The sequence below is a fragment of the Peromyscus californicus genome, unplaced genomic scaffold (assembly GCF_007827085.1).
Source record: "Peromyscus californicus insignis strain IS unplaced genomic scaffold, ASM782708v3 Scaffold_21__1_contigs__length_65335640, whole genome shotgun sequence".
In the NCBI taxonomy this organism is placed as follows: Eukaryota; Metazoa; Chordata; class Mammalia; order Rodentia; family Cricetidae; genus Peromyscus; species Peromyscus californicus.
In genome coordinates, this window is record NW_026294514.1 from 18480458 (window position 1) to 18499813 (window position 19356).

Sequence of the window (19356 nt, forward strand, 5' to 3'; positions counted from 1 at the left end):
AAGCTGCCTTATTAAATAAGCTGCCTTATGTTCCTCTGAAATAGAGCCGGGCCTGAGAAAAGAAGTAATAGTAGTGTTGACACTCTCTAAACTCAGGATCATTTGACATTTTTCATTTGGAGAATATTATTAGACTATTTTTATCTTAATCACTCGAATCTTCTAAAAGATCCTGTGATTCACCTTACCTTACCCCCAGGCCTGCTCCAAATACTTTGTCTTGCAAAGAATCCAATGTATGCACCAATTACGTTCTTCCTGCAGCACCTTCTGCCGGCATTTAACATTAATCACACCACTTCTCCCTGTGCGACCCCCTAGTTACATCTCTGTCATGATTGGTCTCAAAGGTCAACAACCTTTCAGTAGTTTAGAAGTTGCTATCTTTTGGGTTTATCTGAGAAACAACGGGTCTCTCCTTGCTCTGTTTCTGGACCTAATCTTTTCTTCCAGCTTGGATTTTCAAGTCTCGACTTGCATTAGCCTCGCAGTCTGTAGCTTAATCACACACAGTGTTGCACCATGGTCGCCTCCGACTTCCCCTCACATCACTCCCTGTTCTTAACACATGCTTCTCTTTCCTTATGTTGCACGGGGTCTCATCTCTTTGAACTTTACGGCATCTTTAAAAGACAATCTTCCTGCTTCTTCCCTGACAGTATCTCTTAGAGTAATGTCTACTTGAGCTATTTCAGTAATGACAACAATTTGGTCAAATTAAAGCCATGAGAGGGGACCCAAGGAGTAGTAGGGACAGTCTCCAAATGGAAAAAGATGACTTTCATCAGGTTGCTGTGAGTCCATCCTTGGATTTCATTTCCATCCCACACCCAATTCCATATGCGCCATGAGATTTAGAAATGACATTGCCTTACTTCTTTCCTTTATTCCTTTGTTTTATGACTTTTCGGGTTTTTCTGATTCTCTTAAAATACACCTGTAACCATGTCCAAAGCTAATCTTTTTAACTAAATGCTTGGTATTTGAAGGCAAGCTGTTTGTATTCTTTAATTTAGACAAGATAGGCCAAATTAAAAACTGCCTACAAGTAGAAATTCCTATTATCTGGTCCTCATGTTGCCACTAAAAGGGATTTCTTAGCATAATAGTCTCTGATTCTCTCTCAGCCCCTTATCAGACCTCTTTGCAGATGGAGAAATGAGGTATCTAACTGGTGAGTTTAGTCTTTAAATTTTTATATGTTATTGTGTGATGGGGGTGTGCATGTACCACAGTGTAGTTGTAGAGGTCAAAGGACAACTCTGGGGAACCGGTTCTCTCCTTCCACCTTTACATAGGTTCTGGGGATCAAACTCAGGTCACCAGACTTGATGGCGAACGTCCTTCCCTCTGAGCCATCTCCCTAACAAGTGAGTTTAAAAGAAGGATCCTGGCATGCTCAGCCTGACCTCAGAGAACAGGTTTTTCTGCTACTGCAATAAGAGGGTATTGCCACAGGGAGTCCAGCTGTGGCCAGATGTAGAAATGGATCTACTTTAGGGGTCCATTATAGAATAAGAAATGTAGTCTCTGGACAATACCATATTTTGATCTCATCTTTATGGTATCTCAAAGGAAAAGGCAGAGATATTACTTACTAGCCTTGTAAAACTCCTTACAGTCGATGGCTCAGACAGGAACATCCACTACAGGTAGTGGAGGAAAAGGGAAGGCAACTGGGACATACATGTTGGTAAGATTACTGGTAGAGTTAAGCTTCAGGGGATGCCAGGAAACCCTTGGCATTATCAGGCACCCTTTATTCAAGATAAAATCCCTCGTCCTAACAATGGACGAGAAACATCATTTTCCCAAAGGCGGCCCATCCATTTGTTAGGCCAATCTAAGACATCTCTGGGGGACCTCCCAATATTTTCTGGGCAAAAATATAGTGATGTACAATATTGCTAAATTAAGATATGTGATTCTGGTTGGGCTAGAATTTTTTAATATATGTATTGTATACAGACCAAACAGCTAAACCCTCCCCAGGACAGAGTAACAAAAGTGCTGACTCCTAAGGCTGGGAAGGCTGGCTTGAGGTTGGAAGTCCGTGGGCAGGGTCACCAGCAGGAGATCATGCTTTTGTGCTCCTAATTTACTTACCCACTGAGGCTGCATGTCCCCCAGCCACCACATCAGGTGTGTCTACTATTCTGTGTCTCTAAGAGTCTGGGGCTTGAGAAGAACCTCTTTACTGATGCCCTCTGTCTCCTGTCTTTGTCTCTTTTTCCTGCCCTCTGTGCCTCTGGGGCAAATCAATCTCCTTGGTGCTGAGACTTTGGTCTTGGGGGTCCTGAGCTCATACTTTCCCTTTCATGTCAACCTGTTATGCAGGTGACTCCGACCTGAGCTCCCTAGAGATGTGAAAGCAGCAAAGCCAGTGGCGGGCGTGCAGAAGGAAGGGTCAGGACAGACAGACAGACGAGCCCAACCACTCAGTGCGGAACTATGGCATACCAGATGGCAATGGACAGGATGAATACAGCAGTTGCCAGAGCAGCATCTGCAGCCACGGAGGAGAGACACACACTAAGAAACAATTAGACAAAAATACCTTACAGTCTCACCTATCAACAGCAGGGGAGCAAGAGACACTAAGCTTGCATTTATAGTGAGGGGATTTAATAAATCCTAAGCAGTTTGAGGAGTTGCCAAAAAGTCTTGGAAGTGGCATCTAAGCACTGACCTGAAATATGAGTTAGGGCAGTGCCGGAGTAGTAATCTTTCAGAGGAGCAACTGGACATTTGAATGTTTGAGAGGGGGTATTATTTTTGAGGAGGAGTGAACCCAGTGCTAGAACTTAGGCAAGGGGCAAGGATTGAAGCCCGGGAGAAGTCCAAGATCCTACAGGAATGCTGAAATTCAAGCCCAAACAAGTGGGAAGCAATTGACAGTTGTAAACAGGACTATCAGGGTCAATCTGAACTTTGACAAGCTCACACTCATTGCAACTGACATATCACATAGGAAAGGAAGAACGCAAGGCCAGTGAGGAGCTCATGTGGTCACCTAGGTGAAAACACTGTGGTTGGTAGCAAATAATTTAAGGGAAAAAAGGCTGTCTGAAAATTCAAATACTAACTATGCCTGCCAGACAAAATGAAGCCAGAATGTAGGCAAAGTGTTAGAATTACCTATCCCCTTACTTTCTTTAAACTGACTACCTGGAAACCTATTGGAATATCATAGATGTTTCTATAGTATAAGGACAACAACACAGAAACCTAGAGATTTTTCAGAAAATTAATACCTCCATGATTGAAATGCTATAGAAGAAACACTTGAAAGGAATGTGTTCATATAAACCTAGGAAAAACTAGAGGGTGGTTTGATTTCTCTGTTAAGAACATTATATAACCCCGGGCAGTGGTGGTGCACGCCTTTAATCCCAGCACTCCCAGCACTTGGGAGGCAAGGGCAGGCGGATCTCTGTGAGTTCAAGGCCAGCCTGGGCTACAGAGTGAGTTCCAGGAAAGGCTCCAGAACATTATATAGCTAGGCCAGTACTTTCTCTAACTCTGTATGCATTCAGTTAACTTGGAAATTTTATTACAAAAAAAACCACCTCAGGGGCTCTGACTTCAACTGGTCATAGGATGGTTCCAGACATCCCTTCCCACATCACACACACGAGTCTATGTGGGTGCTAAGGCATCCTTTGATAGATCTTGGGCTAGGTAGATCTTTGATAGACATCTTGGGGCACAAAGGTCTTCCCTTCCAAAAGTGAAACACAAAGTCACAGGCCCACGACAGAGCTCCATATGCACAGACAAGGGGGGCTTGTGAGATAATGTTCAGTTCGACCCGGGACATTAGAGTAGGAAGGAGCAGAAGTAGAGACGGTCATGAAAGACTTGGAAAATAAGAACATTTAAGATATACAGAGGGTTTCAACCAAGAATATACACTATAGATTACATCCACAGCCATAACCAACAGACTCCCACAGCAGCCACCACCTTAGGGTTCTTTGCTTTGTAAACATGCCCAAAGTTTTCATCCAAAACAAGAGAAGGAGCTTGGTGTTCTTTGGGTTTCTTATTGATTCGATTTAATTAAAATATTTTCAGTGTTTGCATTTATCAATGTGTAAAGACATGTAGGCAAAAAGTCTTATTTCCTACTACAAAATTAACTTTTAGGTTACCCCCATAGCAATTTCTAGGGCTGTATATAGTCCATATTTCTCAAATAAATGAATAATTTGTTTTTAAAAGTGATACAAGAAAAATTGGTATTGCTGTATTAGATTACCTTATCTATATATAGATTAAAAACGTCAAGTTTGGGGGTAATCCTTGGATATTTGGGAGGCCCAAGGAAGGAGGGTCACAAGTTCAAGGCTAGCCTGGGCTACATAAAAAGATTGTAAATTCAAAAAATAAAGAAGTCAAATTTTCACATAAATGTATTTCTGCCTTAGACAGATTTTAGAAAGCCTCTTAAGTAAGAATTCTTACTCTTAGGGGTCCATGGGAAGCTTAGAAGTTTAAAGATCCCAAGTAGGAATTAAGAAGGATCTTGACCTACCCAGTCTATCCTAAAACCACACCTAGACCAATTTCTCTCCCAGGGAAAGGTCAGTAAATAGAAACTTTTAACTCAATGTGGAGTCCAATCATGCAGTAATACTTTCTTCAGAAGTTTAACCAGAAATGAACACGTGATAAGAACAATGTTAGCCAAAAAGGAAGCTACAAAAAGGGACAAGAACTTTCCAGACCAAAGTATAGCAACAAAGACTTGGAGAAATGAACGGCTCAAAAAAAAAAAAAAAAAAAAAAAAAAGGCACAGTGATGCCTATGAAGTTCAGGAAGGTCTATCAAAAGAGCCCTGTCTTCTGAAATTCAAAATGATCTTTTTCTTCTGAAACATATCAAAGAGATACATGTGACTTCTATGATGAAAATACTAGGAATAAATCAAAAAGGCAAATTTATAGCCTATAAAATCAAACGGCCTACTTACATAAAGTGATCAAATCTCTTTGAATTTCAGGATATGAAATAGTTTAAAATATAAATTATATAACATTGTTCTTCATAGACTCACGTTACTGTTTCAGTGTGTGTTCGTATTCCTGTTATCCATATATTTTTATTTAAGATTTTTTTTTTCCTAGACCTAGAAACTTAGACTCTAAAAAGGGTAGAAGGGAGAGTAATTTATACAACGACAGACATCAAGCCAGGAAAAGGATTCCCATCGTCCATCTTTTCTGTCAATTGATATTCCTACTGGCATAGGTTCTCTTCACCAAAGGGAAAAAGGTACTATTGAATGAGATTTAATCAGAAGACATTAATCTCATTTTCTCTAAACCAGAGACATTCAAGAAATTACAGGATGAGAGAAAAAAGGGACTGTGCAGAGCAGGAACATCCCAGGTGGGTGGAAAGAGAACGAAAGGCCTCAATTTAACTGTTATAATCACTCACACAAATGGGGCCGTCTTGTTCTCCGGACACCAAGCACAGTGCTCAGAATTCAGGAGGGGCTCCATAAACACCTGCAGGAGCCCTCCATTAGCTTCTCTGCCTTGCAGATGAGAAAACTCTCAGACAATCTAAGTTCCTTTTTTAAAAAAAATTTTAATTTATATGTATGGTATTACGGTGCATGTATGTCTGGGTACCACTTGTGTGCCTGTTGCCCACAGAGTTCATATGCGGAATTATAGACCAACTGTGAGCTCCCATGTGGGTGCGGGGAATTGAACCCAGGTCCTCTGGAAGAGCAGCCAGTGCTCTTAACCTCTGAGCCATCTCTCCAGCCTTCAATCTAAGTATCTTGACATGTGGAATTTGCGGTTTTCTCGTCCCACTGGGCAGGCCTCTGCTCCTTCTCTCCCAGCCTGCCTGAGGTGGCTGTGTGCCATTAGTCCAGTGGAATTACACCAAGTACACCTATTTTGTAAGCGGCAGCCTTCAAATACGTGACACTCACGTCACGTTATGTCCTCCCTCGTCCAGTCTCACGTGTCCACTCTGATTTCAGTTCCTCCACTGTCTTCCACATCAAGAGATGTGGGTGTTCATTCTTAAAGAGCAACATCTATAACTGAGGATTCCAGATGTGGTCTGCCCAGGACAGAGGACATTAAGGGTATCTCTTTAAAAAAAAAAAATGTTTCTTTTGTATGTGTCCACTCACGTGGGGGAGGACTCTGGGGGAGGGCTGTGAGCTACGGTGCCCACGTGGAGGTCATCCATTCTCTCCTTTCACCACGTGCCTCACGAGATCTGGAAGTGGACAGGCTTGGCAGCAGGTGCCTTGACCAGCTGACCTGTCTCAGCAGCCAGGTCTCTCTTCTTCGAGGACCTGTTTTGTAAATGCTTTGGATGGAGCCAAAGCAGACCCGATGCTGGCTTCCAGCTGCCTCGTTTGTATGCCCCCAGAGACGTATGCCCACAGGGACGGTTGTTGGTCAAGTTTCCTCTGCCCTCCAGCACTGCGGTCACTCTTCCGAATAGGAATCCAGGGCTAGGGGCCCATCACTCAAATCTCATCTCCTTTGTTTGTAGACATTTCTCCAGCTTGACTTGCTCAGTTCTGTCATCCTCTAGCTTAGTGGTCCAGCTCAGTTTTGTAATAGCACTAACTTTGGCGAGTACACTTACGTAATCTTTATCCAGGCAACTGCTGTCAAAGGTAAGCAAATATTAATAATAGCTAGCCTTACTGTGTGCCCAACCCTGTCCTGAGCCCTTAAGGGTCAAATAATAAGGCGGATGTGATTATGTTCTCACATTTGAGATGAGAAAAACGAAGCCGTTTACCCACGGCAAGAGAACTTGGCAAGTAGCAGAACTGGAAACCCAGGCAGGCCTCCAGTCTTTGTCCTTAACAACCTCCGCACCTTCCCTGACAGCCTTTTAGACTGACATGGACCTATCCGTCAGCAACGCTTGGGTGAGACTATCAATCACTCACAAAACAACCTAACTGTAACCTCCGACAACCCAAGTTCCACCGTCTTGGGGATTAGGCCAGACGTTTCGCTAAGCACTGGGCGCTGCCCAGCAGAGACCTGACCTGGTATCTAGTAGCCCGTTCTCCTGTGTGCAACTACCAAGTCCTCAGAGTTCCGGGCCATACCTACTCTTCTCTTGTGCATTACCTGCATCTACTACTACACAATGGGCAGACAGTATTATCTCTGCTAGATGTGAGAAAAGCCAAGGAAGGTTTCCTGGAGGTTAAAAACAAAGTCTAAAATGAGGAAGAAAGCACAGGCCACTGTAACTCCTCAGCTTTCAAATCACAATGGGGATTCTCTTGTATAAGCAAGAGTCGGAGCAATGGTCTCAAGTCAGTGACCCCACCCCACCCCCCACTCCCTCTTGAGCCTTCCCTCCAATCCCTTTACATGCTTTTTGAGGGAAGGGACTTTCTGCAAGACTTTGGAGGACACAGCTTGTACCTCACTCCTGTTTACACATCCCAAGGATCCTGGGAGAACATGTGTGATACATAAGGTGACTGGTAAATAGTTAATAAATTTAATAAGCAAATAAGTTCTTACCCTTCTAAATATTTATTAACATGAGCATTCAAATTAAAATTTATTTGATGATTTTTACTACCAGCGAACTTTGTGGTCATATTCAAGGTTAGAGAAATTCAGCCATTTACTACACACACACACACACACACACACACACACACACACACACACACACACACACAGAGTGATCTTTCCTTCCAGTAAAGAGCCACAACCCCAAACAGTGACACAGTGACCTGGACAACACGGCAAGGCAAGCACAGACTGAGTGCTCCTTACTTACGAAGCTGATTCTGTGCCTTGCAGACATAGCCGTGGTTTTCTTCCTCTAACGATCTACCTGCTATCCACTAATCAAATAAATCTTCGCTTTATTACTATTCCTACCAAAAGGGAGGCAAATCTGAAGCAGTACGTAAATAGAACTGGAAACACAAAGGAAATTCTCTTTCTCTTGGTTTCCACGTTCACTTCCTTAGAAGACCTGCCACTTTGGTATATCAAAATGCCCCCCAATTTTTCACACAGGACGAAAACAAACCTTCCCAAACACTTTTATCCTTTTTCTTCCTAGAGTAAAAAACACAGCTGCTCCTCTTCACATCTGAGAACCAAGAGATCTTCCTTTAAGGAGATTCATACACACCATCAGTTGCCAGATTCAATCTCTCTTTCTCAACAATGACCACTTTGCAGGATTTACTTCAAGGCCAATAAGTAACTACCGAGGCCCAACCCAGAAATGTTGTGTACTTCCAAACTGGTAGCTACCGAATGAATAATTAACCTCTCTATACTTTCTATCAGGGATGCTTGCATTGCTAGGGTGAAGGTATCCTTTATGTCTAAAGGATATCATAAAACAGGCGCTTGCCAGAAATATGCCTTCATTTATCACATGAAATGCCATGTGGTATTAGTGAGGTCGATACTGTTTGTTTAATATATTTTGCTTTCCTGGGGGCTTGAAATGATTTGTTTTTGCAGCTGTAACAGAGTTAAATTAGGGATTTATCTTCAGCTTAGCTAGTTGAGCATATATAACCAGGGGCCATTAATTATCTGCCTAGAGGCCTTTGGTCATCTTCCCACAGCTTACAGCATCCTTGAGGTACTGAGCTCCACCAGCAACAGCCAGATTTGATCCTCAAGTAATCAAATCTGGTTTCTCAGGAACTGAGAACCACTGGAAAAAAAAAAAAAAAAGGTTTTGTTTCTGGCTCCAAAATTCCTCCCTCCCCCAACATGTAAATGGTATTGGTGTGAGGATTTTTCTTTCTTTCTTTCTTCAAGGAATTGAGCAAGGAATTTCAGGGGGAAAAAAAAAAATCTTAGAGCAAAGACAAGCTCCAGACAGCCCTTCCCACACATCAGAAACCACCTTACTGCCATCAAGCACCAGGGAGCCTTCTCCTTCCCCTCATCTCAGACCTCAGTTTTCGACCTCCCCGGAGCAGGGCTGGAGAGCTCACCCCAAGGATCAATCTCTCCACTACCTGTTTGTGGGTGTCAGGGAGAAAAAGGCGCGGAAAAGCAAGGTCAGGGAGAGCGAGGGTCAGGTGAGGCGAGGGGAAATTGGAGCACAGTTCACAGAAAATGAAACGTGCAGGCAGAGACACACCAGGGTGCAGGGATGCTCCCACATCCCAGGTCCTAACAACAGACTTCTTTTTCAGAGGTTCATTGTCAATCAATTAGCCGAGGCAACGGGGGTCTGTGAGATGGGGGTGCCCAGGGAAACAATGGGCCGCCCTGCTGTATTACTATTTAATCACTTTTACTAAATAAATAGAGCAGCCCCGAGGTGCTGTCATGTCAAGGGAATTTGTAACAACAACAACAACAACAAACAACCCTTCATTTTTCCCTCGGTCATCACTCTTTTCCCTTCAGGACAGACAGAGAGGGTTATGACTGTAGTAGGCTGAAGTTGCAGCTTTGTGTTTCCTGCCTTTGATTCCCACTCGGACCCTGCCACTTTCTGGCACTAATTTGTCAGGCTGAACAAAGAGGGGATTTGTACCTCCTGTAAGGTCTCAATTAGGAACGGCTTCTGCTGTGTTATGTGCCATTCAGGGGAGACACAATGCCGGTAATTACGGGAATTTGCACTAAATGGCTGAAGAATTCACAGCAAACCCCCCCCCCCCCCCCCCCCCAGGGCTGGAGGGGAAGAAAAAGGAAAGTAACAGCTCTTAATGCCAGAGACGCACAATCTCCACCAGCAGTCTCCAGAGGTTAAACAGCAGCCGGGGCAAAACCATAAAAACAACAGGGGAAACAGTGCAGGCCGAGGCCCATTCTTCTTCCCTTAGCACACAGCTTCAGTTCCACTCCGAGCGGGGCCCTGAGTGGGCCGCCCAAACCACCTCCAGATGACACACAAGGAGCACTTCTGAGGATGAGCTTTGCAGCTCTGTTACACCTAGGAAGTCCCAGGCTCTTCAAATGGCTGTACTCAGTTGCTAGGTCTCCGGACTGCTGGGAAATGACTATGTGTGCTAACACCAAAAAAACCATGTATCTGCTGAGTGAGAATAAATAGATGCTCATGTGGAATCCCTAAAGAAAACAAGCATGTTGTCTTATAGTCTGTTCTATAAAGCAGTTATGAGTAACCAAAATTACCTCTGATGGGGATGCACTTCATAAATATTTTAATAAACTGCACAATCATCTTTTAAGCATTAATATTTTAGCATCAGAGATTCCTCACTATCAGATACAATTTTGAATTCCAGCCCATAATTTCACCGAAGAAGCACACCTCATTTTCTGTTGCAGAAGCTTTCCGCAGAGGCCATATTAAAGCAACCCCGAGTAATAGTTCTGCAGCATCTGGTCCAGCACATGCTGCTCTGCTCAAGATCTTCCTGTGATGTCATGGTCAAACGTGAGCTCCAACCTTATCGAGTGCCTTATTTATAGGCCAGAAATGATGAAAGATCAGCAGTCTCACACGGCCCTAGCTGGCACCACCTCTGAAGGCCTATGGATCTTGTCATGGCTGCTCTTTGGCAGTTACCAATGGGATTACTGCTTCCACACTTTTGAAGCGCTGACCCCAGGCACACCCAAGTACTGGGCAAGCGGTGAATGATGGAATGAGCACAGGAATGGGTTTTCAGATGTCAGGAGGTGGAACTTCAAGTCCAGGGGTCCCCAGGAGACAGGCATGAACATGGTTAGGTTTCTGTGGCCAGAGCTTCCTAAGCAGCCATGGAACTGAAGAGGAAGCTATGCAGCTAAGTCTAAACATAAGCCGAGAAATATGCAGTTATGGACCAGCATAGAGCTTCAAAACTATAACCTCAGGAATCCTGGGGTGGTCATGCTGCATTTTTTTCTGTAGGGACTCTTTAAAAATTTTAAGGGATCTAGAGAATTCTTCACTTAGAGAAAGACTACAGTGAAATAGGACCAACTGTCCTATTTTATATATGGAAATGCCAGTATTTGTGGCTCCTCGGAAAAATGACCAAATGACGTCAGAATAAAGAGCTACCCAGGGCCACCTTCTAGTTAACACTTATTCATCCAGAGTATTTAAAGGGAGGGAGACGAAGCAGGCATTCAGAACTCAACAGTGTAAAGAGATACACTACAGCCACGAAATTCTGTGATTTGCTTCTCAAGAAAGACATAAAGCCCGAAGTGTGGAGCTGACTGGCAGTTGGGAAGGCACACATGCTATGCAGCTGCTTTTTCACGGAGTCGTTGTCATGAGGAGGACGACAGAATGACAAAAGGCAGAGCAAGTCATTTAAATTAACAGTAGGAAACACAGGTCCTCAAGGGCCACCTGCTACAACAATCTTTGATATAACAAACTGCCCCCGAGTAATTTAAAAAAAAAAAAAATCAGGTTTGTTTATCAAGTTGTTTTGTTTTGTTTTTCCTTTTTCTTTTGAGACTCTGCCCCCTACAGGACACACAGAATAATTTCCAACCTGAGGCAGGAAACCAGTATTCCTTCCCTGTTTATTACTGGAAAGGAAAAGGTCTGTAAACTACATGTATCATGAGGCGGCTGGATACCACACTCTCTGACGGAAAAAAAGGGGGGGGGGCAATGGAACAGAACTGATCCTACTTTGGAATGCGCTACATTATACGTTACGTATGTAAATTAGCATCCTCTCCACCCTAAATTAGAAACCCACACCTGCATCCCACGGGAGTGCCAAGCCCAAGTATGAGCAACAGCTGAGCGGAGCAAGGAGCGTTAGACTTCTTTCCCATGCCCTGGCTTCCCTCGCACCCCCACTCAGCCATCCGCCAGCAAGCCAGCTTTATCAAGCACCAAATTTAGACAGCCAAGGGAGGCATTCTGTTGCGGGAACTGGTGATGCGTCCAGAAAGCACCATTCCTGCCCGTTATATAATACTTCCCTCTTCTACTCGGCTCCTTCTCGCTGCCTCCTCGCCTCGCTTTGCCTTTTCCTGTTTTTAATTTCTCCATTTTCCATGCACTTGGTTTGTTCTCTAATATTTCCTCAGTGCAAACCATGGGCAATGCACACTCCATTGGGAAGCAAACTCAGGGAAATGTGAGAAGTGCTAACTACATGGCAGCCCTCGCAGACCACCCCAGGCTTCCTTCGTTCTCTTCCTACTCCGGGGACAGCCTTGTGAACAAGACTGGCCTATTCTCTCATCTTCCAATAACAAGAGATTGACTGACCCCATCAGCAATCTAAGGTCACATAAGTCTGCTATGAATTCGGGATGCCTATCTTGTAGGCAATTAATACTGTTGTATGCCTGAATTCTGAAATATAATAATATATGCACCAATGAGACCCTGAAGCACTAACAATTGCCTATCTTGTAGGCAATTAATACTGTTGTATGCCTGAATTCTGAAATATAATAATATATGCACCAATGAGACCCTGAAGCACTAACAATATCTAAAATAAATAAAAACAAGACAAATGGAATACACCAAAACTACTAAAACTATTGCCTTATTTCAAAACCACTTCCAAAAGTAGCTGGCTGATTCAGCACAAAGTCTAGTCTGTCATATGTACGGACACACACACACACACACACACACACACACACACACACACACACACACACACCTCTTGAAGCTTCTACACTGGCTCAGTGTTTCTCGCAATGTGTATTTTTATTTTCTCAGGCACGTTTTCACTATAGATCCCAGACTGGCCTCAAACTGGCAACACTCCTGCTTCAGCCTTCCAAGTACTGGAAAGACAAGTATGTACTGCCACACCAGGTTGTCCTGGCATTTCTGGCTCAGTTTCTCCTTTCGCCAGCCCCACCTCTAAGTTCCTACTGCACAGTCACCGAGACCCTCCTTAGAGTCGATTAGTTTCCCACAGAAAGGCGGGCAGTGTGACTATACTGAATTTAAAGTGTGAGTTTTCCGACCACCACCATTTGCTTTTTTTCAATTGCTTGCAGAAGCAAGACCAGAATGTAAACCCTGCTCTTGGCTGGTGGTGAGCTGCTTCTTGTTCATTTTTAACCAGCATGCTTAAGTCTAACAAACTTGGCTTTAAAACTTCTCCATCAGGCTTCCAGTTAAGTCTGTCTTTGGGGCAAATTGCCATCACAAGTCTGGGGGTTTGGTGAAAGGGGGCGATTTTAATCCAGCTTACAGTAGATGGACAGAGCAGAGCACTAGGCTCCAGTCCACTCTGTCAACCTCACACAGTGGCTCCAGGAACTCGGGCTTCCCCTCACGCCTCAGGAATCGTCTGCTGAGTAACTGTGTACCCTCCTTTCAGCCATCTCCACACTGTCTGCAATGCTGACTTTTTACAGAGTCCAGCAGGGTTTGACAAAGTCATGGTCAATCTCAGCTGCCAAGAAGGAACATTTGCCTTGCCTACCTGGCAGCTGAGATTGACCATGACTTTGTCAAATCCTGTGCCAGTAGTTACTAGGACTTAAAATTCTGTCATGAAACAATCTGTGACGTATACAATCACAGTGACCTTTATTCAAGAAGGCAGAGGAAATGGGATCGTGGCTGACTCAGGAAGCCTAAATTCCAGTCTGGTCAGGCTTTGGCCAAGTCATTTGGATTCACTGACATACATCGTGGCTTCTATTTGCTTTACCAGTGAGTATTAGGATGGACAGATTTGGTTTGGTTTGGGCTATCTTTTGAGACAAGGTCTCACACTGTAACACCGTAGCCCTGACAGGCCTGACACTCGATCTGTAGCCCATGCTAGCTGCTAGCTTTCAACTCCTGGCAATCGCAACTCAGCCTCCTGTGGACCACTTAGATTTTTTTTTTTTTTTAAGACAGGGTCTCATTCTGCAGCCCTTGCTGGCCTGGAACCCTGCAAATTTTTAATGAAGTATACTTCTTGGGGGAGAGATACTTTTTATAAATAGATGATTTTAACAAACATCTGTGACCGTCACATGAGAAGGTCTAAAAATGAATTCCCATTGTAGGATTTGGGGATGCTCGTGAATGAGCTCAAGGCTGGACGCACACTCCATACCTGCACATTTGAAACTCTGAGCGGTGAGTCCTCGCTCCAAAGACAGGGTTGTCAGGATGCTCAAGAAGCTGGAGGTCACCGACTGACGCTTGTTCTTCCGCAGCTCGCGGCCACCTATCTGCTCTGTGGGTTTGTGCCTCAGTGTGACCTGCAGGTTTTGCTCGGAACTCCTGGCCGCGTTGGCCGCTGTCTTCAGAGCCTCCATCCATTCCTGAGCCCTCTGGCGGGTCTCAGCCCGGAGGCGGAGGACATCTTGGGGGAAAATGACTTGAAAGCAAGAGTCACAGCCATCCAGGTTGTCTACCTGCACCGCCAGACACACATCCACATTGTAGCTCAACAGGGGATCCTCGTCTAGCTTGCCAGGGTGAAAGGCCATCAGGTAGGCCTTGCTCAGCACAAACGTAAACGCCTTCCAGTTGTTCTGGACGGTCAATCTGTAGAGTGTCCCTGATTTGAGGATGTTTTGGTACTGTTTGGGGCTCTCCAAGACAGGGGTGGACAGCAGCCCACTGGATGTCTTCTGTAAACAGTGGTTCTGTGTACAGTCAACATGATGGCCAAATCCCGGGGAGTTTGCCAGCTCATCCTGCCGGCCCATGCCATTGGGTGTAGCAGCATGCACAACTTCCCAGAGCTTCTGCCCCCAGTCCAGTGCCTCCCACGGAGACTCCGCCTTTAACTGCAGCTGAGCATTGTCACAGAGAACAGTGTCTACCACCCTGGCCTCCAGATTGCCCAGAACAGATACGCTCCGGAAGTGTGGCAGCTGGTACGTGGCGTACAGGCTTTGGTTCCCGCTGCTGTCGAGGCTGTACAAGTGTAAGTTGTAGGGTGAGAGCTCGGCGTAACAGCTCTGCCAGTAACTGTCGTGGTTCTGCCTGATCTCCAGATAGCCCTTCTTCAGTATGTTTGGGAACGTCTGCTTGTGTTCTAGAAGGAAGAAAAGAGAAGTCAAAGTTATAACTATGAGAAGGCAGGTACATGGAACCAACCACACTGGGGGCTGACGTCTGTCTGATTCAGAGTCAATAACGCAGAAATAGTAAAGTTCAGGCAAGATGTGCCTGGGGGAATTTCTCACCCTGAGGTGATGAACGAGTGCACAGGTATATACGGTGTGTATGATGTCAATGTGACACAGAGGCCTGTGTGCAAAACAGAAATGCTGGGAAGCTGTGAACAGAACAGGTGTGCCCTGCACACTGATCACATCTGCCAGGTTCCGCCCTCTCTAAGTAAAGTCTGCAGAGTTCCAACATACAAGAGAGCGTTCCCACCACACAAGCTAATTCCCTGCTCAGACTCTTGTCTTCTCCTAGGCTGGTGAAGCCAGAAGGGGGAACAGAGACAGTGAACTGTGTGCTTATAAACTGCTCCTCAGGCAAGCCCATCAGCCCTCAGGGCAGCACCTGGCCCCTAAGCCAGCATCATCTCTACCCTTGTCCGACCTCCCCTTCGAGCTCCCACCTCAGGGGGCGGTTTTCTCTCTGAGTCTGACTGTGCTTATGCTGTGGCCTTGGCTTGCAAGGTTGAATCCCACGGCTTCAGCCAGCGATCACGGAGTGGACTTTCCTCCTGAGCCCTCTCGCCTTCCCCCATCTCATCTGTAGACACACGGCCCTGGGTCAGCGTCAGGGAGCCCTACTACATTATTCCCCCACCGCAGGCTTCCATCAGACTGTAGTACCCTAAGTTACTTAATGTACAAACAAACAATATCTGATTTGTTTTTAAAGTCTGTCTTCCCTAATGGAGTCAGCTCTCTCTTCCTTTCTATGGCACAGCACACAGGACAATGCCTTATCAATACAACAACGGGTCCTTAGTAACAAATTGCATTTGTTAGGTAGGTGCAGGTATACTTGTAATCTTAGCACCGGGAAAACTGAGACAAGAGGATCATGGAGATCATGAGTCTGAGACTAGCCTGCTACACACTGAGTGCATACCAGCCTGTACTACAAAGCAAGTATTTGTCTCAAATAAATAAAAAAAATGGAAAAAGAAAAGTACATGTTAAATCAGAAATAAGCTTCTAGCCCAGTATCTAACACATGGTAGGTCTAATTCCCTCCCCATCCTCTTCTCTCCCTTACCCTCACTTGTACATGTGTATCTAGGTACAACATCTGTAATCCATGATAACCATACTGAATGCCACGCAGTTCTTGGATAAAAGGGACTGTCACTAGAGAGACTCCTGAGAATTTGTTTCTTGAGACAGGCTCCCATTTTGTAGCCAAGGCTGGCCTCAAAGTCAAGATCCTTCTGCCCCAGCTTCCTGGGTACTTACACTACAGGTAAAGACTACCGTGCCTGGTCTCCTGAGATCTTGGTCTGCCATGAAAGGATATCCATGCACGAGAATGGTCCGAAAGACCTGGTAGAAATGTTACCAAGTTGCTTCTCAATCTCTCACTGACACATTCTACAGACAGCCACAAACTGAATCATTCCCTGAAGACAGACCACACTTGCAAAGGGGATGATGTCTGCTTTGGGTAAAGAAAGGGAAAAAAAGGAAGGGAGGGAGGGAGGGAGGGAGGGAGGGAGGGAGGGAGGGAGGGAGGGAGGGCTAGCTTGCTCTCATTTTAAAATACCAAATCAACAGAGGAAGGGAGAGAAAGGAGGTGGAGAAAGGCCTATTTTAGCTGCTTTACATCTCTGGTCCTAATGTTAATTCATGACTATTTCTGTGGTAACTAAAAAGCCGTTAATTTCTCACAACCCACACTAATCCCTTTGTAGGAAGAGATAATGGATACCTCCTCTCTGGGCATCTTTCTCTCCTGACAATCAGGGGGGAGGCAGGGCTGTCAGAGGCATTACCGCCACCTCTCCCCTCTCATCTCCATCAGGCTGCCTCCTGCATAATCAGACTCAGGAGGTGTGCCCCCACTCTTATTCCTCCTGTGACCCGGCAGCTCAGCGATGAGTCCTTGAGTAAAACAAACCTCCTCTCTTGCTTTTAGAGAGAGACCGCCACCTCCTCTTCTTACTGCCCGAGAGCTTTTTACGGCAGCTACTGGGAATTAATTCCAAGTTGGACTGTAACTGTGCCCGGCCCAGCAGCACGCCAACCCACGCTCTCGAGCCCGTCTGAGGTATAAGCTCGGATGTACATGACAGGTCAGGTGGAAGGGACAAGAAGTCTCACTAGGAAATCTCCAGGGTACTAGAGCTAACGTGTGCTCCAACACTGTTTGCCCACCCAATAAGACCTTCTACCTTTGTTCCCCCCCCCAGGCTTCAGCACTCAGGAAGCTGAGGCAGGAAGGCCCCCCACAAGTCTGAGGCCAGCTTGGGCTACAGTGGAAAGTCCTGACTCCAAACAAACCAAGAGTCATGAGGACAGGAGAGGGGCCCACAAGCTTCTTGGAGCACCTAGTGCTTTCTGGGAGCAGGATGTTTATAGCGTATTTTCTTAGATGTGCTTGTAGGATTAACACCTTTAATTATAGAGGTCTAGGGAACTACCATGTCTCTCTAATTTCTGGCAACTATTACTTTCTATTGGGTCTGAAGTATATTTTTAAATATTTTTTGCTACTGACAAATCAGAAGACATAATATATATATATATATATATATATATATATATATGTATATATATATACATATATATAAAATTTTCCCACAGTTGGAGTTTCCCCCAGATCTTATCATTTTTACTCATTTAATTTACATACACATTTTAAAGTGCTCAATTTCACAAGAGAATTTCAATCTTAATTATTCAGATAGGATCACTAATAAGATTTACACCATTTCCTGAGCAAAAAACAAACAAAACAAAAAATGCAGAAACATGCTCTAAATGGCTCACCATAAGCGCTAACTTTCACAAGAAACTACCACCCGGAAGTTCTTCATAACAAAACTACGAAGCTAGCCGGCCCGCCAGCCATCTTGCCTCCACTCACCGCTGCCCAGCACCCTGCTGGCAGTCCCAAGACCGGCTTCAGTTCCTCCTTAGTGAAGATCCCTTTCCTCTCCTCCTGGTTGTCCCCAGGATTGCTACTGACTGAAGGGGAAGGGAGAAGTCCCCAGCAGGGCACCTGAGTCGCTTCTGCAGCCCCACCCACCTGAACTCCTCTTCCGCAATTAGTCCCTCATCACTTCTCCAGAAAGTTTCTTTCTCATGGCCTCCACCGTCATCAAGGTCCAATCTGCCTCCTTCCCGGCTGTCTCACAGTATTCCAAGTGAAGCTTTCTGGGTCTCTCGTAGCTCTTTCCACACTCCTTGTCAGACTAAAACCCTTCACATATTCTAAAATGTCATACTTAGTCCAAGCTCCCAAACTTGCCCTTCAATGTTCTCCATTATGGAAAATTTCAAACACCCTCGAGGACACATAGAAAGTGAACACTGTTCAGTTTCAAAAATCACTGGCGTGGGGAGATGGCTGAGGAGGTAAAGTGCAAATGAGCACTTGAGTTTGGATCCCAAGCACTCACGAAAAAAGCCAGATAGGGGTGCAGATCTGTAACCCCTGCACTTAGGGGCTCAGGTCTTGCAGGCTAGACAAGCTAGCCAAAACTGTGAGCTCCAGATTCAGTGAGAAAGAAGCCTGTCCTAAAAAACAAGGTGGAGAGAGACAGAGGGAGACACATGATGTTGATCTCTGGTCTACACACACACACACACACACACACACACACACACACACACACAGGAGACTGCATCCACAAACACACATGCACACATATTTATATACTACACACACATACACATACACACACATAGAAAAGTATATCCACAAACACACATGACACATATTCAAACACTATACACACACACAGGAAAGTGTATCCACAAACATACATGCACACATATGCATACACTACACACACACACACAAACACACACATCAAGTTTCTACTATGTTTTATTTTGTCACCTTTACCTCTGTCCAACTCTTGGTTTTATTTCATTTTTTTCCCTAGAATGTTTGAAAACAAATTATAGGCATTATATCATCTCAACTATAAATACTTCAGGATGTATCTCTAATGTAAAAAAATCAGAATTTCCAAATTCATGATGTTATTTTCACAATCCCACATTAATAATCCACGTTCTGTGGGGTACTGTCTGGCCTCTGATAATTCTCTTTAACATCTCTTACCCTCTCTCACACTCCATCTACCCTATGTCTCTTACATAAGCCATGTACATTCTAGCCTCAAGCCTCTGATGTTGCAATACTTTCTGGAATTTCTCCCTCTAGTTCCAATGCTTTATGTACTTACCACCCCCCCCCCCTCATTTTCACCTCCTCAGTGAGACTGCCTTACCACTCAAATGAAAGGAGCATGCCCAGTCCTCCGTTATCACACCACA

At 44.8% G+C, this 19356-nt stretch overlaps 1 protein-coding gene across 2 annotated transcripts in view; it reads right to left on the reverse strand.

Annotated features, from left to right (window-relative positions):
* The window catches only part of Plekhm3 (pleckstrin homology domain containing M3), a 165030-nt gene that overhangs the window by 114582 nt on the left and 31092 nt on the right, over positions 1 to 19356 (reverse strand). For both annotated transcript variants that reach the window (XM_052749688.1, XM_052749689.1), the window contains exon 3: positions 14010 to 14942. In XM_052749688.1, coding sequence (XP_052605648.1) covers positions 14010 to 14942 — 933 coding nt within the window. The remainder of the gene's footprint in view (positions 1 to 14009; positions 14943 to 19356) is intronic.